We start from the raw sequence: 25,504 nt of genomic DNA, 5'->3' as shown, positions 1-25,504 counted from the left end.
TGTACAGCACGTAGCTTTTCTATAGGGGAGGCCGTCCCTATACCCGTAGCGTAACAGGTGCCTAACGAGCCGGAATATAGGGCTTATATTAAGCGTCGATGCTCAGCATTCCACCGTTAAATCTACCGGGGGGAACTGCTTCTCTTTAACACCCATCCCCTATTTGGCCCCCCCCCAAAAAGCTCAAGGGATGAGTGTGTTGTTAGACAATTGAGCTTTAGCCCAAATGATGCAACTAAAGAGCTTTGCCGGGAGCCGATCCTTAATTCGTTACTAGCTCACTCGTTAGTATCACATCCCTGAATTGTTTTACTTCTTCACCAGTCACGTTCCCGATTGAGGGCATTTGCTCTTCCGCGAGTCTTGGTCGTTGTGCGGACAAGGGTAGGTCTACTGGCTCAAATCATTGATTTGAATTGTAGATATATCAAGATACTCCCGGGAATTGAGATGGAAATCTAAATGTCACAGCCCCAGATAGTTCTAGAGACCGTTCTATACCAAGTGTTTACAGAGTGACCATATCTATGATCACCTACTTCCTCTATTATTACTACCTTGCCGGAATGGGGTTGACCAATTGTAGTTTATCAGATTCATTCAATCACAGTTACATACGTAGCTTTCGATTCTCGTTGCCTAAGAAACTGTCTGCAATGGGCTTATTAAAAAAGAAACCCCCAATTCACCAGGACCAGCGCGCCCTTGCAAACGCACCAGCCCCATCCAAAGCACTCGATGACAGACCGCAAAGCTACCCAATGCAGGATCATAGCCCTTATAAACCATGTTCTTGAAATTGTGCGTGTCTCGCAATGTGTTCCATTTTGGTGTATATTACGTGTGACACGAGGGCGAGTTGAGGACACTTAACTGCTATCCACATAAGCGATAAGAAGCTGATGTTGTCCTCACTGTCGCTCTCTAGCGTCTGCCTCGGCGACTGGGCTTGGCTGCTATACCTCCCGAAGAGGCTTTTATCACGCAGCGGTGGTGTAGGCTAGAGATCCTGTTGCGTTTTTGGCCGTCCTGTCTGTGCTCGCCTTTTGAGACGGAGTTCTATCGGGTGTGCTCCGTTTGCGCTGCAGAATGGCTTGGACGCTTGAAATCGACGCGAGATGCGTCACCAATAGAGGTACAAGCTCCCAATATACAACCTGCGTAGGAAATAAGCACCTACCGTCTCGTCTAGCTTCCGCTTTGACACCACCGGTGCCTTAAGGTTCCATATCACAGCCCCTAGGGCCACTCGGTCCGAGCTGCGCCAGCCCCAGACTCGGGCAGCCCACGGTTGCATCCATTGACCTCCTAAAACGTACCGTTCCCATTTCGTAACATCATCTGGGTGCCATTGCGTCTCCGGGTGCTCTCCGCGCAAGGAAAGGTATTGGGCTCTTTGTTGTGGAGACATTCGCCATCGTTGCATCCTGTATTTCTGAGACTCCAGCACCGAGAGCCTTTCCACCGCGGTACGTTCATCCCAGAACATCTGATAGTCGGGCTGTCCATTCCACCGCCCTCTCCTCCGCCTTCATCATTTCGTCCTCTGTTCTCCTCCTTTCCCTTTCTTTCTTTTTCCCCCTGCAACTGCTCAGGCAGGGACCCATTTCTGGCCGAGAGAACCGCTAAAAGGTTAGTCCTCGGTTCGTCCTGTGCACACACGCATACACCACCACAACACAACTCTCGGTATTTCCAGTTTAGGAGATAGGTCGGGTTCGATGTCGTCTGCGGAATAGGGATTGGCAAGTTGAAAAAACTTCCAAGACAATAACCGTGGATGAATTGGTTTCATGGGAGTGTGTGGCATGCAAGCCCGTTGGCACTTTATATCTAAGCAGGTCTCCCCAAGACGCCGTCATCCTGGCAACACATCACACAGGCTATCGCCTGTACGTTGAGAAGAGAAAGCAGAGGCCAGTTGCCAGGCCTCAAATGAGCCATTGCAGAAAGAGGAAGATACTGAGCTAGAAAGAAAAAAAGAGTAGAAAAGGGGGGGGAGGAGAGATCCCTTTATATATAGAATAGTAACAGTATCACCAAAGTAGCACTCCCAAGGTAGCTGCCGGCAAAGTTAAATTCAGCAAAATCACTCAATAATTCTGCTGTGAATATATGAGCGGCATATTCTTCACTCTCCCAGGTTTCTCTATGGGTATCCAAAGGGTATTGCTTCACTAATGATGGAAATTTCCTCACGAGGCAAAAGCCCTTCGTGACAGATATCAACAATGAGCTTATATAGATAGGAATTCGAGGAATTCTTCCGAGGAACAACATCTTTCATAGTGAAAAGTCTTCAACATCAAAGGTACGAAAGAACCCAGAAAAGTGGCTAGTTAAGGGCTTCTTCTAAGAGCATCTGGCCAGGTGTGGTTGCGTGGTCCGAGATCGGTTAGTTAGTGACTCTACTACTAAAAGTTGTTAAGGTTACCTCTTAGTGTATGACACTGAAGAGTGAAACAGCATCCCACATAAAACAATGTGGAGGAAAACCAAACAGAAGTTGCAAGGTTGTCAAACAGGGCTTGAAGCTTAAATTTCGGATTAGTTAGTACCTAGAATCTAAAGTGAAAGATCCTAGACAATCTCCCGTTCATCCATTGCCCGAGCAATAACCGAAGCAAAACGCCTGGCCTTGTTCGTATCCTGCATAGCCGTTCCGATGCCAAGGAGGACTTTCTTAATCCCAACTCCGATAGTGCTGCTCTGCGTCATATCGCGAATTCCAGACAAGGCCACTTCTACCTCCTGGGGGGAGAACGATCCCGTTTCCTTCAGAATATATGCCAGCTCTTCATATGTGTTAACATTTGGCACGGCAATGTCAGAATCAAAGGAGTTGAAAACATTCAGTTGCTTTAGCACCGACCGTTCAGCGGTGGTGGCAAGAATGAGCAGCCGGCGACCCTTGGGAGGCTGTTTCCTTAGCAAAACCATGACCGTCTGGAGGATCGAGTTGCTGAATCGAAGTCCGACGGGGACCCAGTCGATAATTCGCTCGATATTATCCATTACCACAACACTGATAGGACTCTTATACGCATCGTTGAATACCTTGCTCATATGTTGAATCTTCGCCATCTCATTGAAGCCCACCATATCCTCCGGGCTGATAAGCTTAACGAACGGGAAGTCTGAGTCAATGGCCATCTTTGCAGCCAGTGCGGTTTTACCGCTTCCTGGGGGTCCGTGAAGTAATACCGAGAATAGCTGGGTCGTCGACTCGGGGTCTCGGACCTGGTTGACAAAGAGTTTTCCTTCTTCCAGAATGCTATCGATAGCCGGGGAGAAATGGATAATGCCGCCATTAATACAACCTTCAAACTCTTCTTTCGACACACCAAAGGCAGGTTTCACCTCTTCAAGAGCATTCTGGAAATCCTGGCGATTGACTTTCATATTAACGACATCGTCACTAATTCCAGCCATTGTACCGATTTTGACATGTCGATTAAAGGCGAACGAGGATGCAGACTTGACCAAACCACTGATCTCTGCTCCAGAAAAGTTTTTAGTCAGCTGAGCCAGCTCAGCTAGGTCCACATCGCTATCCATAAGGTTACCCTCCCGCATCTTTTTCGTATGAATCTTTAAGATCTGTACTCTCCCTTTTTCGTCGGGAAGAGAAATTTCCATGTGGACTTCCAATCGACCGGGACGCAAAAGGGCATCGTCGATCATATCCATTCGATTGGTCATACCAATCAACAGGATATTGTTCAGTTGGTCAACACCATCAAGTTTAGATAAAAGCTGGTTCACGATGCTATCACCGACACCAGTACCACCACCGGCTCCGCTACCTCTTTGTTTGCAAACAGCATCCAGTTCGTCGAAAATGATGATGTGAAGTCCGCTCTCCTCTCCTTTCTCCCTGTACTCCTTTTCGGCATCGGCGAAAAGTTTCCTAACATTCTCTTCGGATTGACCAACGTATTTGTTCAAAATTTCAGGACCATTAATAACTTTGGGTTCCTTTGCATTCAACATTTTCCCAATCTGTCTTGCGATCAAAGTTTTACCTGTTCCAGGGGGGCCGTAAAGTAAAATACCCTTGACGTGTTGAATTCCCAGCTTCTCGACGAGGCCGGGTGGGAAAATGCGAGACGCGAAGGCTCTGCGGAAGATGGTGCCAAATTCCGTATCTAAACCGCCAATTCCCATGTTTTCGAACTTGAAATCAGGCTGGATAATCGAATTCGCAGCAGGTCGTCGGTTGGATGCTTTCAAATTAATTCCTGTTCTTGCATCCTTAAAAAAGTTGATTAAGGTGTGTCTGGTGAGTATGCCCCTTGACGTAGGATCGGACGATATTGGGGCAGACGAAGATGGCTTCTCCGATAGATCACCCAGTTGAACAGTTTTAACGGTCAGCAAAAGCGGAATACTTCTGTCATCCATGAGCACTATCTGGCCAGGCGCAAGGATTTGATTTTCAAAGTTCTAACCCAGTTAGTGCTGGCTCATTATTTGTCTGTGCTTAGAGGGGATACATACCCTGATGAAAACATTGGCAAGCTGGTCTTGATCATACGGGATATCCGTTCGCTTTTTACCAGCAAATCCAACCTCCATATCCATAGAAGCAAGATAGGCTTGACTACCCTGACTGAAGACGTCGTATAGCTTGACTTCAACCATGTCTGTTAATGCCACTTGAGCCCATGTTCGTTGTGGATCCGACATGCTAATGTGTCCTTGAGGGAATCCTTCCAGAGGACGAGCTGAGAAAACATATAAGTTGTTCACTAGGACTAGTACATCTGATCCATCCCTCGAGGGAGGAATATCACGCGTGGAAACGGCTACTCTAATAGGGCACACAGTTACAGTTAAGGATAAAACTCGAGGTGGGTGGGGTGGCTGAAATGAACTTACAGGTTCCCATATGTGTAAGAATTGTCTGGGCTTTTTGCCGGCCGCAAAGTCCAAACCTGATCACCAGCTCCTCTGCTGGGTGGCATCATTCTTCCTCCGCCCGATGATGGGAGTGGCCCGGGAGCTCGGCCAGGAGGAGGCCCTCCATATCTTCTTGGTTCATTATATCCGTCAGTCATCACAATGTCATAATCACGCTGACGGAACGGTGCCGCATACCCTCCGCCCGTTCGAGGGTCTTGGCCATAGCCATCTGGCCGGCCCATTGGCTGGGAAGGCATGTTGTATCGATCGCGGGGCGGTCGAGCTCCATCGCCACCGGAAGAGCCGCTGGAAAAGGGATTCGGAACGGAAGGCAAATTACTGCGATTAAACATAATGTTGCTATATTGGTAACGGCTTCAGGAGTTCATGGGATTGTCAAGATAAGATGGTGTCTTCTTAACTCCGCGGGAAAGGCACGGGTCAACAAGACCAGTCAGTGTAGAGAACGGATCAAAACTAGCAGAGCAACAAAAAGCCTAGTCTATGGTTATTAGGTAAATCGTAACTGTATAAAAGTCTATACAAACGATGGCACGACAGAGATAAACGAGGACTGATTTGGTGAAGCGGTGCTGTCTGGCCTGAAGCTCTCCTGGCGAACGACGGCATTCCCGCCGCCCACCTCCGTCCACGCCACGCCACGGCTGCTTAGTCATCATCGGGGCCTGAAACCGCCGACGTCACAGCTCTGGGACGTGAAGCTTCGAGCAGGAAGACGCGATGTGCTCGAACCTGGTGGACGCTTCGAAACCATGCCTCTGTATGTAGTCCCCGCATTTAGAGGTTACGACTCTTGCTGACTAGTATAATAAGGCACTTACTCGGAAAGAAATCATGGAATGTCTACAACAGAGAAAATATCGCAAGGGTTCGGCGGGATGAGGCGCTGGCCAAAGATCGAGAGGAAGAGAATGAGAGGCGCGAGCAAGAAGTTGTTGCCGAAAGGCGAATTGATTTCCTGCGCAACCAGCGCCCGACCTCTCCTCTATCACAACAGGATTTTTCCCGAGATATCGCGGCCACAAAGGCACCTACCGAAGTTAGACACCGCAAGCGGCGGCGTCTAGCAGGAGAAGATGATACCGACCGAGACATTCGGCTCGCTAGGGAAGATGTGCTTCTGAGAGCTGGGTCGAGTCGCGAAATTACCTCGCGCAAGCCGATGAGTAACGCACCGCTCGTTGATTCTTCTGGACATATCAGTTTATTTCCGCGCAAAGCCGATGAGCGGCCTGGAAAGAACGACGAGGCCGAGGCAGAAGCAGCTAAGGCCAAGCGAGAGTACGAGGATCAGTATACAATGCGCTTTTCAAATGCTGCGGGATACAAGCAGGGGATGGAAGCCCCATGGTATTCTACCTCACAGCTGGACCTTGCCACGCGGACACAAGACATTCCTGCCAAGGATGTCTGGGGTAATGAGGACCCCGGCAGGCGGGAACGCGAGAAGATGAGAATAGACGCAAATGACCCTTTGGCAGCGATGAAAATGGGCGTCCGCCAGCTCCGTGATGTTGAGAAAGAACGAAAGGAATGGGAAGAGGAAAGAAAGAAGGAACTTAAAGCTTTGAAACGGGCGGATAAGGAATCGAGGCGACGTCGTCGCCGAAGATCTCGCTCGTATGACAGCCTGGAGGATTTTAAATTGGATGAGGATCCAGTTGATGAGCAGAAACATAAGAGAAAACGCCGCCCCCATAGGTCTCACAGGGAAACGGATCGTCCAAATCCAGGGCATGATTCAGATCATCGCAATGATAGGCGCTCAAGCCACCATGAGAAGGATAAGAGTAGAGTGAGACGGTGACATACTGACATTGGGAGCTACCCGCCCCCTATATGGATGTGTGAGCAACAAAATTGTGCAGTTGGTCAGTGATATGATCGAAAGGGATAACCCATACTTTTGTATTCTATAACAGCGATTTTGTATATCTATTTGACCATCACCTTTATGCTGAACATGTTGAATCATTTCCCATATCGCATCAAAAGCGAAAATTTCGAATGCTTGGGACCTGGCAAGCTCACTGCAATGCCCATTCCTGGTGAACCGGAGGCTCTTCATCAACTGCCCATTCGATGTCGATATCCAATAACCGCGACTGTTCTTCCTTCTTTTTGTATCCAATTTTTCCCTTAATCACTTGACCTTTTTTCAATGGACGCTCTTGGTGTTTTCCACGGTTTATCAAAAACACCCCTTGCTGCCAATGGGTTTCTTTTCCATCAGGGCCAGTTGTAAAGGCCACATAGCCCGACTTCTTCATCTCGCCTGGAGTGGCATTATCTGCAAGCTTGCTTTCACAAGAAGGCATGAAAAACATGTCAAACCAAACAAGCCAACCATCCAAGGTGTCGGCATCTTTTGTTATAGCAACTTTGAACTCTTTGACAAACGTGAGCTCTTCAACTGTAATAGTGTGCAAAGGGAGAGACAAAAATAAAGCAGAATCTGCAACCATTGCAGAAGGGCTGATTGTTTGGATGAGAACCTCATCATAGACGTTCTCAAGCATGCCTGACATCTTGAATCCATAAACTGAATTCCAGAATGATATATGCTCATCAATGAAATCGGAATCTGCAATGGGTGCTATCCGAAGTGTCGCATGTGAAGGCACCATTAGTCCTCCAGGTGCGAGATAGCGATCTCGGGCAAAGAGCACTGAGTCGAGCATCGCCTCAAATAGGAGACAGTATCCCATCCACTCCGAGACTATAACGTCAACTTGCTTTACAGGCAAGACTACTTCCTCAATTTTACCCCGGATACACCTACAATATTGAAGGGTTAAATCATAATAGTCTCGGAAGCGCTTTAGGGGTAACGTACTTGATCACGTCGCCGAATCCATTCTCATACACGATTTGGCGTGCTTTGTCGATGATATCTGAATTGTCAACGGCTATAACCATCTTTGCTCCGGCCTTTGCACAGAACATAGACAAGATCCCAGATCCGCAGCCCACATCCAGTACGACTTTATCCTTAAAGATACTTTTATTATCGTAAATGAAATCGCGGTAAGAATCAGTTCGAACAGTATCCTTTAACATCGATTCATGTATCGCTATGGAAAAGTAGTTTGTCAACAGCTTTTGGTAGATAATATTTAAGGAGACGGTATCCATACTGTTATAGGCATAAGAAGTGAAGTACCCAGCTTCTGCATCCTTATATCTCCTTGTCTCGGTAACGTGCTCGTTTTGATTCTGGTTCGGAGGGATCTGCGAGCCGTTTTCGACTTCGCTCCCAAGCTGTTTGCTGAGCGATCTCTGCACCATATTCTTGTATTCAACGAACTCTTCCCGAAGGCGACTGAGCTCTTCTTCAAGATCCCTTATTCTAGAGGTAGGATTCGCGGCCTGTTGACCAAGGTCTTCATCGCCATCCGATATATCCTCTAGAGTATACAGAAGCGCGTCATCTTCCAGCACTGGCTTAAGGTACTTGTCATCCTCAAATGGGGCACTGGACGATACATCCGGCTTGGTATTCCCCGATTGGACTTCCGACCGGATATAATTGACGAGCTTTATGGTCCCAAGGAAATCTAGGCCTGAAATTGTAGGATCTGCGTCAGCCATAGCCTTTCGCGACGATATTCCATTCCAACTATTGGAGCTACACACCAAGCTGCTTCTGCACCTTAACAAGGTCGAAGTTGAAATTTTCTTTGCAGTGTTGAAGCATTGACCGAGTGTCTGGAAAGACCTTGTCGCTAAAGAGGTCAACGACAGGATTGACTTCTTCATCAGGCTCAACATCCTCCCATCCATCGTCCTTTGTGAGATCTAGACATTCGCTGGGACTCGATTCACTGGAGCTATCTTCGACATCGTCGACGGCCTCGCGAGGCCGAGCAGGAAGTTCGGAGTCCGTCATAGTCAAAACAAGACAGATATTCGTCTATATTCCAGTCGCGTAAAGCTGAAAGATCGTTGGACTTGGGTGTTCAGGCTAGTCGGTCTCTCTTCTGAAAAATTTCTGCGGCTCGCGACCTTCTGCCTTTTTTTCCTTCACCGAACGGAGTGGTGGGGCAGAAGCGCAGGCTCTCGACCCCACCAAAAGGGGGATAACGTCCAGCCGCTCGCGCCTAGCCGCCCTTTGTTTAGCTGCTCCGTCAGCCCACCACCACGGGGGTTACGGTCGTGGACTCCATCCATCAATTGGACGTTAACTCTAAGAATGCCCTTTGCACGAGGCTGGCTTCCTGAAATCCATAGACCAAAGACATGCTACATGCCTCCGTTTTAGATATCCGACTTGAGCTCTATGTTGATCCCCGCTCCGGGCCTGCAACCGAAGTTCGTGCGCTTGTGCCAGTATACTCAACAGGTTGCAACCCTCCTCGATGGCGTTCCTATTCAGCCGTAACAAGTCTCGGCAACCCGCAGAGATTGCGAAGACATTGAAGGACCTGCTGGCACGCTTGTGGCAGGCACCCGGGTCCCCCAAGGTAAACTCGCGGACCAGATCAAAACCCCCTCAAGCACTCTAATTTGGCTATTAGATCGAGGAAGATTTAGCAAAACATTTGGCACAGATAAAGTTGATGGTCCAGGGAACACAGGGTAATGTGTTCTGTCTTGTGAGAAACAGATGCCAGAATGCTCGGTCACTAACAATTCGCTGGTTGCAGAAGTTGATAGCCTTCCAGATCAGGTGCATCAGCTAATACAGGCTTTCATCCTTGATGACCTCCTCTACGAGTTGGCCCGAAGTATCCAGCATCTTCCCTTTGAGGCCAGAAAAGATACCCAGACAATATTTTCCCACCTCCTTCGTTTCCGACCACCCAATATCACCTCAACAGATCCCCCCGTCATATCTTATATTGTCAATAAACGACCGGAAATTCTTATTCAGTTATGTCACGGCTACGAAAACAGTAGAAGTTCAACGCCTTGTGGGACTATCCTGAGGGAAGCCTTAAAGTTTGAAGTGGTGACGGGGATTGTCCTATATGACCAGTCCAAAGACGAGGAACCTGCGATCAGGCTGAACGAGGTTCAACCTGGGACAGTACAAACAGGGGCAGGAGTATTTTGGAATTTCTTTCACTGGATAAACGAGAGCAGTTTTGAAGTTAGCGCCGATGCGTTTACAACTTTTCGTGTATGTTGCTGGCTGAAAATCTCCTTTCGGTATGATGCTTTCGAGCAATTCTGCTAATCCGTCGATAATAGGAGATTTTGACGAGGCACAAAGCTTTAGTGGCTGGCTACCTTGCAACCAATTTCGATCTTTTCTTTTCTACATATAACAACGTTCTCGTCCTCTCAGATTCCTACGTGACCAAGCGTCAGAGCATCAAACTATTAGGCGAGCTTCTCCTCGACCGAGCGAACTACGGTGTTATGACGACATACGTAGACAGCGGTGAACACCTAAAACTATGCATGAATTTGCTCAAAGACGACCGCAAAATGGTCCAGTATGAAGGTTTCCACATATTCAAGGTAAGACTACACTTCCTACTAAGTGGGCCGTTGACCTCATCTGAACTGTTGCAGGTCTTTGTAGCAAATCCAAACAAGTCTGTTGCGGTGCAACGGATTCTGATCAACAACCGTGATCGGCTTCTTAAATTCCTCCCCAAATTCCTCGAGGACCGAACTGATGATGACCAATTTACGGACGAAAAGAGCTTTCTTGTCCGCCAGATTGAAATCCTTCCCCCGGAGCCAGTTGCGCCCCGATAGAGGTTTCAGATCACCAACCGCACCAGATGGTTGCATTACATCTATTCTCTCTTTGGCTTTCGTTCGTTCGTCTATGACTACGGGCCATAATTGAATATATTTTACTGGTTCGTGCGCTAATTGACTCAGTACCAGACTCGTTGTAAATATATAATGCGCCAGCGCAGGGGCATTTAGTAAACAATATCCAAAGCTCCCGTGCCGGCAAAGCCGATAGCCGGGAACCCACATAGTACTCAGGACACTTGAACCAACCCAGAAGAGTTTCAGAATAGACATAGTTCAAATAGTTCTGACATCTCACTTATCACCACAAGCAAGGGTTCAGCAGCTGAAATAAATAAACCCATAAACCACTCCGTAGCAGTATTCCACATATCATAGAATTACATGGCGCAACGTTCCTACATCTCCAGCGGAATTAGAATATAACCATCGAACTGAACAAGAGTGAATGCCTTTCCATCTTCTTTGCCTCTCATAGTTACCTCAGTTCACCGAACTTGAGAAGTGAGAACAGAGTGAGACTTCCGAACTCATGAACTGAAGCTCCTGAGGCAGCTTGCAACGGAATTTTAATAAGCCGAGCCGACCAAAGATAAATCTAACCATAAAAGGTTTAGCTCTCTTGGCGCTCTGCAACTTTAAATAGAGGGTTTTTCTCGCCTTTCCATCAACATTGCTTCTCTATCCATACGGGTAAAAGCTCTTTTTTGAAGATCATGCTTAGTATGAGGATGACCACCCACCATCCGCATCTGACATCTTCTGAGCAGATCCTCTCCTTTGCTCCGCAACCGGCCCTGGCTGGTAGCATCTTCATCCAGGTCGTCAGCCACCACGAGCCTTTTCAGAGCAGCAAAACCGTGCTAGAAAGTCTCTATAGTCCGCTTGACATATGAACTTGCTAATCTAAATGATACCTTAAACAGTATAAATCTACCTTAATACCAAGTCCATGTCAATGCACTGGCAAAACTCACAAAAGACATATCATGACTTCTTTTTTCAAGTTTTACTACAAAGGGAGAGCCTCAGGAAACAAGACAGTTGCAACTGTCACCTGCGGCCTCTTCCGCCTCAGGTTAAACCGTGGTTAGAAGATCCGCAGGATCATCCTCCCGGTGATGCAATTGGCCCCTCCGTGACCATCACCGGTGTGTGATTAGGCGGAAGCAGCGCTTAGAGTCGACAGAGATTGATCAGATACAAAAATGAAGGCCTGATGTCAATCTATGTTCTAGGATAAGTTGCATAGCTTGAAGTCACACATATCATTCCTCATTCGGTCATGTCAGTGTTAGCTATGAAAGACCAGCTGAAGCTGGTACATGTAACAAAATTTTTTTTCTCCTTTTCCCCCGCAGAATCCAAAGTATGCTGCGAGTCTCTTTTCTAATCATATTTTCTCTAAACCAGAGGGAGAATCCAAGGAAAATATGCTTCCGATACTCTGCATTTTTTGACCCCGACGGGGCTTATCTGATTGAAGGTCCCAATATTGACCGCCCATTCTCAATGCTTTTCATCTCGGCTCGTGACTCTCGAAGGTATTGGGCGACTTACAAGCTTTATTTCGAAAAAAGCTAGATGCTTCCCGGCTATGTATGGGATAAAAGGTTCCAAGGAACAAACATGTGCTGCCGCCCAGAGCGGTTACGAGTGATAAGAATCTTGCCCCTCTCCCCCAGAGAGCACACCATTGATCCACCATCCGGAAGATTGCTTGGCATCCATCAGGCTATTGGTATTATACCTTCGTCTCAGTGGAAAGAGCCCAGATACTTTGGGACACCGGTGGGGGGAACTGTGGATCTTACCCACGTTGTCCAGCTGGTTGATTTGATGGAGTCTCTACGGAGTACTCCGTACTGCATATGTTATATCGCTTGTTCGTCGACCGGTGCTACGTCCCACCAAGTTGATACAAACTATGTATGTATGTACATGCCTACGGAGCTACAAGCTTGAGTAGAGAGTTTCACGGACTACTTCCACTTCTCCCAGCCCCCCTGTAGCGTTGCAAGGCCGGCACATGCCTAGGCACGTCCCTGTAGTTGTTTTCAAAAGCCCAAAAAACAGTCGGGATCGTGAAGGTTCTCGGGGTCGGCATTTTGCTCGGATTTACATAATGCCGGCGGTACGGGCCAACCGCGACTAGCCGCGGCCACACAAGTCTTTTTTGGCGGGGCAGCTCCGGGCAAACGACTTGGAACAGGACAAGAGAGTTGCGTCTCCTGCGCAAAAAGAGCACGGCGGTTGAATGATATGTAGTAGAGCGGAAGGGCGCTCTCGTCGGTTGAAAGCATCGGAATGGGAGTGGGAAAAAAGGGAACCGCCCAATACGAAACCCCTCAAACCGTCACTCGGCATATGCCATTGGCCTGGAGACTCTCAGGGCCTGGAACACCTCCCGATCACCGAAACAAGCTTCGGCTCGGGCTACTGGACCCAAACAGACAACGCAGGACAGTGAGCGTGCGGGGTTCCAAACTGGCCGAGCGGCGGCAGATCGGGTGTTTTTAAAGCTCCTCGTGGTTTTGGGACAAGGACCCCCGGAGAATTTCTTTTCATCCTGACCAGAAATTCTTCCCCTTGCTTTTTTGATCTCTCTTCTGCTACTCGCCTCCACCTCTTTCTCTATTTCTCTCTATTTTCCTGCTTTTAAAACCTGAGAGCAAAGTACCTTATTAATCTGAAAGATCTGCGGTCATGACGAAAGAAAGCCAGATTCCCGTCGGGGAGTATCTATTCCGTCGTCTGCACCAGCTCGGTCTCCGCCACATCCTCGGTGTTCCCGGAGACTTCAATCTCAATCTCCTTGACCACATCTACAATGTCCCTGACATGCGATGGGTGGGCACCTGCAACGAACTCAACGCCGCCTATGCTGCCGACGGCTACGCACGCACACGGGGCATACCGGGAGCCGTCATAACAACCTATGGTGTTGGAGAGCTCAGCGCGATCAACGGTATCGCCGGAGCGTACAGCGAATATGTTCCTGTCATCCACATCGTTGGCAACACCTCCCGCGATATGCAGCGTAACCACGTCAAGATACATCATACTTTGTGGATGGATGGATGGGATCATACCACTTATCAGAAGATGAGTGAGCCCGTACGAAAGGACTCTGCATTCCTCATGGACCCGGCCACCGCCCCCGAGCAGATCGATCGCGTGATAGAGACCTGTGTCAAGACCCGCCTGCCTGTCTATCTCTTCGTCCCCATCGATGTTCCCGACCTCATGACCGATTCCTCCCGATTGTCCATTCCTCTTGACTTGGAAGTTCGCAACGACGGAAGGGAAGCACATGAAGATGAGGTTGTCTCTGAGATTGTCCGCGCGATCGACCAGGCTTCCAGCCCCGGTGTGCTCATAGATGTGTTGGTACAACGTCATGGGTTGGTCGGTGACGCCAAGGAGTTGATTGAACAGATTAATGCTCCGGTACGCTGGCTCCTATTGCCCTCGAACATTAATGTGGGGTGAAATTTTCTACTAACAAATTTGACTTTTTTTTTTTTTTGGTAGTTTTATATCACTCCTATGGGCAAGTCGATTGTAAATGAATCCGACCCTCGCTTCGCCGGATTGTATGGCGGTATAGTCTCCAATCCATCGAGTGCACAATCGCAGATAGAGGGACACGATATCATATTACACGTTGGACCTTTCCCCGTCTCGGCAAACACCGGCGGATTCTCCACTAATCTCCCAGGCGATAAAGTAATCAAACTACACCCAAGTTATTGCTCTGTTGGGAGCAAAGTGTGGGATGGCCTTGACTTTAGACCAGTGGTTAAGAAGCTGGTCCAGCGACTCAACAAACAGCCGTTGACGCGCAAGGCCAGCTCGGTCCCCAAAAGCCAGCCGTATAAAGAAGTATGCAGCCAACCCCCTTTTCCAGGATCTGCCAATGAGCATGCGGCATGCTAACCCTTGCCACAGACCGCACACGTTGATGATTCCTGCGTCGATGGCCTTGACCACAAGCGATTTTGGGATCGACTAAGCAGATATATCCAGCCCAATGACTTTGTGATTGCGGAAGTTGGAACGTCGCAGTTTGGATCTTTGGATTTGAAATTGCCAGATAACTGTCAGTATTTCAGCCAACTGTACTACAGCTGCATCGGTTTCACGGTTCCGGCTCTCCTCGGAGTGCTGCTGGCCCGGAAAGAAACGGGCGCCGAGGGACGTGTCATTCTGCTCGTGGGTGACGGCAGTCTGCAGATGACGGTGCAGGAGTTTGGAACAATCATACGGGAGGGGCTGAAGCCGACCATCTTTGTGGTCAACAACGCGGGATACTCGATCGAGCGTCTCATCCACGGTCCCATGCAGCAGTATAACGATATCTCGACGCAATGGGACTACCAGAAGATGCTGTCGTTCTTCGGAGCTCCGAATGCTCCCACCTACGTGGCCAAGACCTACGCAGAGCTTGGCAAGGTTTTGAACGACGAGGCGTTCAAGAAGGGCGACCGGATCCAACTGCTGGAGGTTTTCTTTGACATGCTTGACTCGCCCTGGAACCTGACTGCTTTGTTGGACCTGAAGGAGAAGAGATTGCGCGCAGCAGCTGCGGCTGCGGCTGCAGCAAACGGGAACTGAGAGCTGAAAAAGACATGTAACCATGTACCGTGCCGTAACTGTACACACCCACGGAGATGTGTATTTAGCTACATACATACATACATACACTAGAACCAATAGAGATAAACGAGCCCCAGCTGCAGACACTCCATACTCCAATACACACTCCGCCCTCTGCTCTCTGCTCTGCATCCGGCCGGCTGCCACGCGGCAAGCCACAGCAAAGTGCGGGTGTTTGCTGTGTTTGCTATGTTTGCACCACCTCCCCAGAGTCTGGGCCGCTAGTCCCGATGCGGCATGGGTTCCCGCTAGCGCTGGCTTGGGGTGGCTGGTGGAGCCGTCGGCGCTAAACTCGAACGGGCTGGAAAGCTTGTCGCCCCCTTTAAATTGCAGTTTTGGCTTGGAACGAGGAGACCATTTTGGTTGCAAGCGAACGCCGATCGGCACCATGGCATCTCTCTTTTTCCCCTTCGCCGTATGGCAGTTCTCTTGCCCTACCAGTATAATAAAGGAATGAGGATCTTAAATCTGTCAATTAACACAGCTCCTGCCGATGACTTAAGCAGAACGCAGCTCTCCGTCTCTCTCTTCCCCCCCCCCTCCTCTCTCTCTCTCTCTCAACGCTCGTCACTATCCCAGCCCGCAAAAAGGCCCATTGCCCACGTCGCCCCGTAAATTTTGGCCCCAGCAATTGTTTCAATTCCTAACGAGTTGCCACTCTGAAACTTGCCGTCCTCTTGACATCGCCCCGTTTTGCGCGTGTCTGTGACTTTAAATACCTGCGATGGCTGAAGCGGATCCCCCCGCACCGAGCCTGCGGAAGGGCAAGTCCGGTTCGAGCCTCAAGACTGTCACACAAGAACAGTCCGCTGCCGCTGAATCGCCCATTGCCAGAGCCGAAGTGCCCTCAATGCCTTCTAAAGAACCAATCTCCGATAACTCAAGTCACCCGGATCTCTCCCCGCAATCCCCAACGTTGACGGTCCGTCACGCCGAAACTGAGAAGCTGAGGCCGAAGACAGCCCTCCCACGGACAAGTTTTAGCAGGGCCAGGGCGTCGCTCGACGGTCGCTCCATAGCCAGCCTGAAATTCACCCCGCGAATTCCCAGCATAATGGTAAACGACGCCCCTCCCCGTCCTAGTTCGAGGATGTCAGAGCGCAGTGTGCGGTGGGGCGGTCGGAGGGCGCAGAAGAAACCTGAAGTCCCGACGGTGCCACCGCTTCCCGCTGTCGAGCCGTTCCATGGAATAAGGCTGGATATACCGTCTGGCTCGTTGGAAGACCTTACCACTGCCACTATGGAAGCTTTGCAGTCGTCAACTCCAGACCAAGTTCCCAACAAGCAGGCGCCGCCAGAACAGACTCCGGAAGGTTCCGCCAATACCACGGAGGCGAAACTCACCGTCAATGGCTCGACCCGTTCTTCAAGCACAAGGCGCATTAGATCGGCAAATTCCTTGCGTTGTAGGCCAAGTGTTACTTCGAGTCGGCCTATCTCCGCCGATGAGGAGATACTGTCTCACAAAGTTAGATTGATGTACGAAATGGGTGATGCAGATATTGATGATTCCGAAATTGGACAGCTGTTGAATGAGGATCAAGATGTTCTGTGGGAAGAGCCATCATCTCTGGATGACAACGGGGATCGAGTATCTGCTACCGATAATACTTTACTCACTGAACCGGTAAACGCTCCGAAGAGCGGATCCCGCCGGGGTAGTATGATCCAGCGAGAAGAGACTGAATTAGCGGGGGGCATAGAGGACTGGAATAACGTTAGGAATGAGGATGTAGACAGATATGGGTTTATCATCCCGCGCTGGGACACCGGAGACGGCTCGGAGCCGAATCCACCCCAGCCGCTTCAACGCGTGTCGACGAGTCTGATGCTTGCTTCTGCTTCCCCGCGTAGAAAGCGGACATTACGAAGGACTCCCACGGCGACTGCCAGCATCAGGTCGTTCTCCGGTCGCTCTCCTTCACGAAAGTCGACCGACCAACCCAACCGCCCAACCTCTTCTCAGAGTTCTTACCACCCAAATCTAACCAGGACTGCTTCCAGGTTTCGATATGCTACTAATAAACTGCCGCATAACAAGGATCGAAAGCTGATGGATGAAGCCAGCGATATGTTGACGCTTCCGGCATCAGTGGAGAGAGAGATGGCCCACGACGACACTCCCTATGCTCGCGCTATGAAGAAGAAAGAATGGGAACGGGAGGACAAGTGGAGGAAAATGGCCAAGCTCACGTCGAAGGACAGGGACGGTTCTGGGATGACCTTTGAATTCGATACCACCAGCCCCAAACTCATTGAACGGACCTGGAAGGGTATTCCCGATAGCTGGAGAGCGACAGCATGGCATGCATTCCTCACAGCTAGTGCCAAGAAGCGGAAAGACAGCCCGACGGATGAAGAACTCATTCGCCGCTTCAATGAGCTACAGGACGAGCCGTCGCCTGATGACCTCCAGATCGATATTGACGTCCCGCGCACGATAAGTAGCCACATCATGTTCCGTCGACGTTATAGGGGTGGCCAAAGGCTATTGTTCCGCGTTCTTCATGCTATGTCGCTCTATTTCCCTGAGACTGGCTATGTTCAGGGAATGGCGTCTCTGGTTGCCACCCTACTTGCATACTACGACGAGGAGAATGCATTCGTGATGCTAGTTAGGCTTTGGCAGCTTAGGGGTCTGGAACGTCTGTATCGTTCTGGATTTGCCGGGTTGATGGAAGCACTCGGAAATTTCGAAAAGGAGTGGCTGGACGGAGGGGAAGTTGCGGAAAAATTGGTGCGTTGACAGGTCTAGGCCGGATCCTTATGACCTATATGACTTTGACTTCTAACTTAATGACTTAGACCGAACTCGGCATCCCCCCTACGGCGTATGGAACTCGCTGGTATTTAACATTGTTTAATTACTCTATACCATTTCCCGCCCAGCTTCGCGTCTGGGATGTCTTCATGCTTCTTGGGGACTCTGGTGAAGAGGCCCTTTCAAGGCCAGCCACTAGTTCTCACTCTAAAGGCGGCTCGATCGGTAGCCAGCAACCACAGGCAGACATCGCAACCCCTTTCGGGCGCAGCCTCGACGTTTTGCATGCTACATCGGCGGCTCTAATTGACGGCATGCGGGATATCATTCTAGAGTCTGACTTTGAGAATGCGATGAAAGTCCTGACAAGTTGGATTCCAATTAAGGACGTCGAGCTGTTTATGCGCGTAGCAAAGGCAGAGTGGAAAGTGCACTATCGAAAGAAGGCTTAAGATGGGCTTTGCCGCCTCGTCCAGTACGGCATATAGCCTTGCAAATCGTTCTATCCAGAGAGATATCCGGCCTTACTTCGATCTTATGCCCGCTTTGGCGGTTTCGATTGTCAACCTCCTTGCACGCGAATTTCACCAAACCATTTTTTTTCTCCCGGACCCATTTACAATTTGTCGCCTGTTTCCCTTTTCTCTCAGATTATACATCTACGCTATACGCCTACGCGCTGTCTCCTTTTCGTTCTCGTCCTTGTGCTTTCCATAGAGCAGTTCGGTTCACTGGTTCATCACCAAGACATATGACCAAAAGCTTCTTTGTCTTCTCCTTTCAACGTCAGTCCCTGTATTTTGTCCGCGTTGCCATTTGTGTCCCCGGTTCCTATCTAGCCTTTGCTTCATTTCATCCCATCTATGATGTGGCATCAAGATACCCCCGTGACTAAGTCACGATCTAACTTGACACTTCTTTAGTCTGCTCTTTTCCTTTTTTTTCTTCTTTTTCTTTTTTTTCCTTTTTTTCTTTTTCCACCCTCCCCCTTTTTATTTGTTCTCTGTTTTCATAAGATACCTCGTTATCATGACTTTCATATTTTTGCTATCTTGGAACATCCTCTCTTGGGATTTTTCTTCAGTTTTCCCGAGCATGGAGGCGCAGTTTTTGTGCTGAAGAGGAAGCATCTGAAGACGAGCGACGCTTTGCAGTTTTCAAGTACCAAAATAGTTTTTTTGTATCTGCCTAGATTTTTATTTCATTTTCTTTTATTATTATTATTATTATTTAAGACATTTAATTTATAATCTATAATACATACGGAGTCCGGAGTATCCAATATTCATGCTCTCACATTCTGAGGTTTATTGTCGGCAGTTTCTTTCAGCTCGTTTCGCGAAGTGAGCATCTTAATACTTGATAACTATGGGGTTTAAACGATGGTAGGACGTCTAGCAGGGTGCAGTGCTTTGCGGAAAAAATTTACTTGGGAGAACAGCCGCCCGGTTTCGAGAGCTGCTCGATGCCAATGCTTGTGGTCATGGATCAGATAATTAGTTGATATTTGATACAACTTTCATTCGTCTACTTATGGTATTACTATTGGCGTTTAATTGGATAATACTGGCAGAGACGATCCTAGGAAGCAAACACTATTGGTAAGATACTTAATTCCAGTACTGGGTACGGAGTACGGAGGACAAAGCTATGTCTATTACGTGCATTTCTATTCTGTACTGCTTTAACTACCAGTACGGAGTAGAGTTTCCGGAATAACAGGACGCGGTAAATCTTGGCGCGTCGACGCACCTCCGTCCAACAGTTATAATGTCGGGAGGAACCGAGCCAGAGAGCTGTGAGAGACAGCAATATGGGCTACACTTTGTCCCCCAGAACAAGGTTCAAATCACCAGCATTCCCGGGAATTGGTTTTCTACAGGATGTTGAACTTAAACTTGTTGAGCATTACATTGCGGAGCAATATACCTCTTATTATTGCAGCATGTTTGGCTGTCCCTGTTCTTGTGGCTATTTCTCTTTGCAATGACCGTCCATATTTGAAAGCAATTCCTTAGCATTCAATAGCAATCAACTGCCAGAAGTCTCCTAATCCCCATATAACCAATGACGTTCAGAAAAAGGCTCTATCCCGTGGAGTCTGAGCATATTGCTCCATAAGTTTCTCCCTGATTTCACAAAGAATGGCTCATAGTTTTCGTGTTGTGTGAGGCATTCTGCTGGCCATAAAAGCCCTAATTGGCGTCGAAAATCTCCCATAACCATCATGCCATGTTCCGCAGCTTCAGGCCCTGAAATGGCAAGTGAAAACGGAACCAGATTCGCACCCGAACCGGGCCCCTGGTTTTTGCCAGTCATTTCATATCTCCAACTGCAGAGCGCGGAACTTGGCTTCCGACTGACCAAAAAAATATGACGACACGTAAAGCGATAGCCTGATAGCGGTATTCGTCAACATGATTCCGCTATATTGACTGGGATTTTTCACTTTGATCAAACAGTGTCCGCAACTATGATGCACTTGTCTAAAAGGGGGTTGTTCCTCTGCGTCTTTCTTCTCGCCCTGCAATAACTTTAAATTGCCTCGTAGTCCAAGAACAAAGGACCGGGATGTGATAAAATAATGGAGCTATAGAGGTTGGTTGTTAGTCGATAATTTTAATGACTCTGCTTGGGTTTTGGGATTCACGAGTATGCTCTCGTAGTGCAAGTCATTGTGCCAGAGAGATGGCCTTTTAGAAGAGCTAGATCTTCCAGGCAAAAAAAAAAAAAAAAAAAAAAAAAAAAAAAAGGAAAAGAAAAAATAAAGAAAGAAAGAAAATTAAAAATTAAAAAATTGTAAAATTTCAAGCCAACATCGCCGTCAACTTCCTTTTCGGGGTCAGGCTGGCAGAGCCTTGCGGTCCGTACGCAATTAACATCTGTCTATGAAAGTGTTTCAACGTTTTAATAGTTTGAATTTCGCGACAGTCAATCGCTCTCCTCTTTTCCAGAACAGTATTCTATTGAAAACGTATGTGTAAGCTACATACTAACAATGCTGACAAGATTGAACTTACACAGACCCTGATCACAGCTGATCTGGCCACGTTTATCTTCAAAGCACTCATATTTTGAAGCTTGCATAGTGAAGGCCTCCAAGCCGGGAAAACGAAACCAATAGCCATATCCGTCGATATTTGCAAACTTGTAGGAGGACTTTCAATTCGTCAGTCCGTTAACACCACCAGGCCTGGGCCAAAGGTGTTCTTTCAATTTTTCATGAGAATGAACTTGACTCTCACGTTGTTGCTGCCACCAGAGCCTTGCATTCCACGTGTAAACTTGCGGCGTTGGAGTTTGAAGAGCTGTTCGCATCTAAACGCCTTATTGTACTGTACAACCCATCCGCGCATTTTTCAACATCGACATAGTCCCTAGGGCCGACAGACATGCCGCTATCGCATCTGCCCGGCCTCATCGAAGACGAGTAGTCCTCAAGTGTAGTTGAAAAGGCTAGAATTGGAGCTCCAGTCTGCTTATTCTATGTCAGCTACCTGTTCTCACAGAGGCGGTTTCCACCGACCGGTGTGCGCAGGATCCCTTTTCAATCAGTCGAAGTTAGTTAAACGTTAGGGTAACCCTTAAGGCCCAAGATCGAAAGCACGTTGCGCACTGCATTCTTATCTTTGTAAGCCTTGGAGTCCAGGATTAGGGCCTTCAACCTGGGTTGCAACGCAGGTAGCACCCACATCATAGATTTGTTTTGTTCAGATCGTGGCCAAACATTTCGCGTTCAGTAAAAATCGGACCAAGTTCCCAGACAACCTGCTCAGTCTCCAGGGTCCTTGTACGGACTGGATCCCGATGCTTTTTATCACATAAGCCCTGCCAGAAGCGCGTAGCGGGTCGAGAAACGTTGACATGTGGAAAGTTAGCTTGGATCCAGTTGGGATTCTTTGCCATAGCTACCTTTCAATGTCGTCCGCTGCTTGACAAAAGAAGAACCACCCTGCCCGCTGTGGTGAAGAAAGGCACCTGGGGGTTTCCCGGGTGTGGTGATGATGCCATGTGACTGTGCGCAATATCTGAAATCAATCCTTTATACCACCAAGTTATTGAAACGCACAGAAGCATTGGATGCCTCAAAGACCTTACATTCAAATGGAGAAGCAAGTCACGAGCATTTTTGCAGAGATAGCGCATTTAAGCTGATTTATTCCTGCCATTGCCATGATAAAACTGTGAACTTCTGTGTGTGTCTCTAGCTTTGTACAAACCAAGATAATAGATCCAAAAGGGTGGTAAAAAAGGTCAAAAGGCGGGAATCCAACTACGAGAATGCACTGGGAGAGTGATCTGCAACGCCATACCCACAAAACAAATGAATGTAAGAAACTAAAAAGAAACTATAAGTGGTATCAAACTAGGAAATATATGCAAAATTCAAAATATGCTTGCAGGGGAAATGTGGATGATCACATTTTTGAGATGCTTAATTCTTTGCTCTTCCCATCTTTTGCGCTGTGCATGAGTGGAAAACGAAAACCATGCAAGTTAACAAAGGAGAGAGTGGATGCAAGGAAGCTTAAGTGCAGGCATTTAGTTTTGATGGACCATTGTTGGTTGAGGACCAGGTGGATGATTCACATCCATCACAGGGGCTGGAAGTGCACCGGCAGGGACTGAATCAACAGCAACCCCGTTGGAGACATCGTGATGGTATCCATTGCTATAGGATATATGGTTCGAACTGTGCCCTTTTTGAGGACCCGTGGCATTCTGCTTCGGAGCATTCTCCTCTATGCGGTGACTCGACGCCTCATTACCCACGCTGCCATTCGTTGCGATTGAATTTTCTCGCGAGTTTCTACTTGTCCGGTATCGCCCCAGAATGATGATTTGCCCATGCTGGTTGTGATCTGAACTAGAGGAGTTAGGTTCGTCTCGATGGCTAGACCGGCTAGTCGTCCTTTCATGATTGCTAACTAATGTGTTTACATTCATCTGCCCACCGGGTCTGCCCGGATCAGAGTGGTTTGTAGCTACCATGTCGTTGCTCTGAGATAAAGAAGAATTCCCGGGGCGTGAGTTGCCGGTGTTACGTCTTCCTGGTCGATTCGGCCCACTAGGCAAGGACTCGGTAGAACTCGATTCAGATAGGTGGGACGACGGTGGCGGAGCTGGTTGATGACTTCCCTGGGCCTTTCTTTTTCTCGGAGAATGTTGATATTCTGAACGAAGATGCGAGGCTGGATGTCCCGTATTAGGAGAGATGTTCGGGCTCTTGCCAGACGGCGTGTTGGGATTAGAAGGTGGCACCCAATGGTGGAAGTAGATAGAGGGGGAGGCCTGGGCGTGTTGTTGCGATTCCTGTTTGACGGATGCGTTCTGTTGAGGGTGAGAAGTCCGCGAGCTGGTTGGCAGTGGTGGCCTTCCACCAGGGTTCATTTGGGGTTGCTGAATGTGCATTTCAGCCGAGTTGATACGGGAGAGTATGGTCATTGGTTGGGCTGGTAGTGCCGCAGGGGTAGGGTTTGAATGACCAGGCTGAGAAACTCGGATATATGGGCTCTGGGCTGGGGATGGTGGAGTTTGCTGCACAGGTGGTCTCGCCGTCGCGGGAGGGACGGAGCGGTTGGCAGCGTAAGGGTTAGGTGGAATCATTCGATTATCTCGAGGAACGTCTAAAGCTGCCTGTTGCCCTTGAACTGGAGCATGATGCTGGATCGGCTGAGGTGGGGCCGTTTGGGATCCGTGTCGCGAATGTTGTGGCTGATGATATTCTTCTTGTTGCTGTTGAGGAGCAGGTTGCTGGTAGGCTTGCATTGGAATCTGGGGAGGCCGTGATGTCCCTGTGCTCATCTGAGATATATAGTGTTGCGCACACTGCAGATTTCCACCGCCTAAACCAGTGAAAATCAAGGGTATCATATATGGAGGAACACCCGCCTGTAATGAGTCCCTCAACATGGCCTGTTCAATTTTTCGCTGATCCAACTTAAGACTCTCTTGACGCGTTCGCTCTTCCTCCTGTTTCCTTCGATCCTCTTCAACCTTTACCGGAAGCCACAGTCGCAAGGACTCCTCTGAATGCTGCCACTGCGACGGATGTAGCTGGGCCGCGGAATTCGGCATCTGGTTTATCGTGGGGAGAGACATGGTCATGGGCGGAGGAAGGTTTCTGTGGGCAGTTTCTGAGGCGTGTTCGTGTGATGCGGGGGCCGGCGTCATTTGTTCGTATCTGGCAGTGTACTTGGACGAGATTTTAGAGGTTCTAGGAGTTGAGGCGGCCGATGGAGGGTTCTGATAGGGAGGAGAGGCAGGCCGAGGCACGGACTCATGGGAAATGCCGTTGAGGAGCGGTGGTTTCAAAGTGAGCAACATGAAGCAGGATGGGCCGGCGTGGAAGAGGCGGTGGGACGGACGAGTTGTGGGTGAAGTGACCTGCCGGCCAACTTCATAAGAGCCAGCGAACGAGGCAAGGAAGATTCGACAGTCATCAAACGAGAATTTGGTTAGGATTCACTGCAGCTAGCAAGGCCGTTTGAGGACGCGGGAGAGGAAAAGATGGAGATGAGTCTGTATGCTGGTCTGAAGCAGGAGGGCTGACGGTCAGAGAGAGAGAGAGAGAGAGAGGGAAAAAAAAAAAAAGAGAGAGAGAGAGAGATGGAGGTGAAGATGAGCGAGATTAGCACTCTTCCCATACGCGGTGCGTTGCAGGCTACTTCCCGCTTCGGGCCATCAACATTCCTTCCGGAAGCAGCACAAACACAGCAGCGCTGGACTCAACTCAGAGGTACCTTTGACGTCCAGACACATAATAAATTTCTCTGTGAGCCCATGTCCAGGTACAAACCCAGCAGCCCCCCCGGCCACTCCACCGCATCGACGTATGCGCTTACTTAATCGGTGGCTGTTTCCTGATTCGTCGTCGGGCTCAGCGCTCCCCCTTTCGGGAAAGCACAAGGGACCCGCCAGCCCGAACCGAGCCCGCGCTAGGCCGCTTCGGGGCCCGTTGCGTGGCGCGACCGGGGAGAGGCGATGGCTGGATCCGGTAGGGATCGACGGGCCTGCCTCCCCCACGAACCACAGTGCGGCCAATACCACCCTTGTAATTACAGTACCGGCTGCTGAGACTCAAAATCCGGCGGCCCTTGATGCCAGAGCCACACAGCTCCAACGGCAACTGTCTGAACGTTCCTCCTGTGCGAGAGATCATGACTCTCGGCAAGACTTGCACGCGGAATTAGTTCATGCGATTTTGTCGCCCGAATGCCACCTCTCTTCGTTCCAGTCCTCCTTGTCTCTCTTCAATTATTTTTTTTTTCAGATCCATCACACAAATCACCCGCCGGCCACTTTACCAAGATGCGGGCGACATGCATACACGCCAAAAAAAAAAAAACTTCCGTTCCACCAAAACCGCCATGCTCAATCTGGCAGCTGGTGTCCACATCCCCCCGGCTGATTGGGTGACGAGCGGGTGGGGCCTCGTAGTCC

The 25,504-nt window shown here is 49.0% G+C and overlaps 10 protein-coding genes across 10 annotated transcripts; 4 read left to right on the top strand and 6 right to left on the bottom strand.

The window, feature by feature from the left end:
- Positions 1-980: 980 nt before the first annotated feature.
- CIMG_03420 (uncharacterized protein) lies at positions 981-1,489 on the bottom strand (the record flags this gene model as incomplete). Its single annotated transcript, XM_001243978.2, has 2 exons — positions 981-1,157; positions 1,181-1,489. 2 exons carry the CDS (start codon positions 1,487-1,489, stop codon positions 981-983), a joined length of 486 nt encoding a protein of 161 aa, XP_001243979.2.
- Positions 1,490-2,376: 887 nt separating this feature from the next.
- On the bottom strand, positions 2,377-5,508 carry CIMG_03419 (vesicle-fusing ATPase). Its single transcript, XM_001243977.2, has 4 exons — positions 5,101-5,508; positions 4,882-5,034; positions 4,501-4,813; positions 2,377-4,446 (listed from the first exon to the last, which is right to left on the bottom strand). The coding sequence occupies exons 1-4, from the start codon at positions 5,256-5,258 to the stop codon at positions 2,581-2,583; spliced, it is 2,490 nt and encodes an 829-aa protein (XP_001243978.2). The 5' UTR covers positions 5,259-5,508; the 3' UTR covers positions 2,377-2,580.
- A 170-nt stretch (positions 5,509-5,678) lies between these two features.
- On the top strand, positions 5,679-6,733 carry CIMG_03418 (uncharacterized protein; the record flags this gene model as incomplete). The annotated part of the gene is made up of 2 exons (XM_001243976.2): positions 5,679-5,686; positions 5,731-6,733. 2 exons carry the CDS (start codon positions 5,679-5,681, stop codon positions 6,731-6,733), a joined length of 1,011 nt encoding a protein of 336 aa, XP_001243977.2.
- On the bottom strand, positions 5,698-8,939 carry CIMG_03417 (S-adenosylmethionine-dependent methyltransferase superfamily domain-containing protein). The gene is made up of 4 exons (XM_001243975.2): positions 8,563-8,939; positions 8,064-8,489; positions 7,763-8,000; positions 5,698-7,704 (listed from the first exon to the last, which is right to left on the bottom strand). Exons 1-4 carry the CDS (start codon positions 8,813-8,815, stop codon positions 6,954-6,956), a joined length of 1,668 nt encoding a protein of 555 aa, XP_001243976.2. The 5' UTR covers positions 8,816-8,939; the 3' UTR covers positions 5,698-6,953.
- Positions 8,940-9,065: 126 nt separating this feature from the next.
- Positions 9,066-10,857, top strand: CIMG_03416 (conidiophore development protein hymA). The gene is made up of 5 exons (XM_001243974.2): positions 9,066-9,389; positions 9,444-9,504; positions 9,573-10,048; positions 10,120-10,392; positions 10,447-10,857. The coding sequence occupies exons 1-5, from the start codon at positions 9,285-9,287 to the stop codon at positions 10,633-10,635; spliced, it is 1,104 nt and encodes a 367-aa protein (XP_001243975.1). The 5' UTR covers positions 9,066-9,284; the 3' UTR covers positions 10,636-10,857.
- A 2,352-nt stretch (positions 10,858-13,209) lies between these two features.
- On the top strand, positions 13,210-15,394 carry CIMG_03414 (pyruvate decarboxylase). The gene is made up of 3 exons (XM_001243972.2): positions 13,210-14,091; positions 14,176-14,526; positions 14,593-15,394. The coding sequence occupies exons 1-3, from the start codon at positions 13,348-13,350 to the stop codon at positions 15,256-15,258; spliced, it is 1,761 nt and encodes a 586-aa protein (XP_001243973.2). The 5' UTR covers positions 13,210-13,347; the 3' UTR covers positions 15,259-15,394.
- Positions 15,395-16,024: 630 nt separating this feature from the next.
- CIMG_03413 (TBC domain-containing protein) lies at positions 16,025-19,328 on the top strand (the record flags this gene model as incomplete). The annotated part of the gene is made up of 2 exons (XM_001243971.2): positions 16,025-18,037; positions 18,106-19,328. 2 exons carry the CDS (start codon positions 16,025-16,027, stop codon positions 18,511-18,513), a joined length of 2,421 nt encoding a protein of 806 aa, XP_001243972.1. The 3' UTR covers positions 18,514-19,328.
- A 1,053-nt stretch (positions 19,329-20,381) lies between these two features.
- Positions 20,382-21,967, bottom strand: CIMG_03412 (uncharacterized protein; the record flags this gene model as incomplete). The annotated part of the gene is made up of 6 exons (XM_001243970.2): positions 20,382-20,651; positions 20,879-20,947; positions 21,082-21,220; positions 21,307-21,536; positions 21,633-21,726; positions 21,789-21,967. 6 exons carry the CDS (start codon positions 21,965-21,967, stop codon positions 20,382-20,384), a joined length of 981 nt encoding a protein of 326 aa, XP_001243971.2.
- Positions 21,968-22,603: 636 nt separating this feature from the next.
- CIMG_03411 (uncharacterized protein) lies at positions 22,604-24,388 on the bottom strand (the record flags this gene model as incomplete). Its single annotated transcript, XM_001243969.1, has 1 exon — positions 22,604-24,388. One exon carries the CDS (start codon positions 24,386-24,388, stop codon positions 22,604-22,606), a length of 1,785 nt encoding a protein of 594 aa, XP_001243970.1.
- Positions 24,389-24,941: 553 nt separating this feature from the next.
- On the bottom strand, positions 24,942-25,223 carry CIMG_13710 (uncharacterized protein; the record flags this gene model as incomplete). Its single annotated transcript, XM_001243968.1, has 1 exon — positions 24,942-25,223. The coding sequence occupies one exon, from the start codon at positions 25,221-25,223 to the stop codon at positions 24,942-24,944; it is 282 nt and encodes a 93-aa protein (XP_001243969.1).
- Positions 25,224-25,504: the final 281 nt, after the last annotated feature.

This window comes from Coccidioides immitis (genome assembly GCF_000149335.2).
Source record: "Coccidioides immitis RS genomic scaffold supercont3.6, whole genome shotgun sequence".
In the NCBI taxonomy this organism is placed as follows: domain Eukaryota; kingdom Fungi; phylum Ascomycota; class Eurotiomycetes; order Onygenales; family Onygenaceae; genus Coccidioides; species Coccidioides immitis.
The sequence above is the reverse complement of the archived record's forward strand: the minus strand, read 5'-3'. Positions and strand labels throughout refer to the sequence as shown.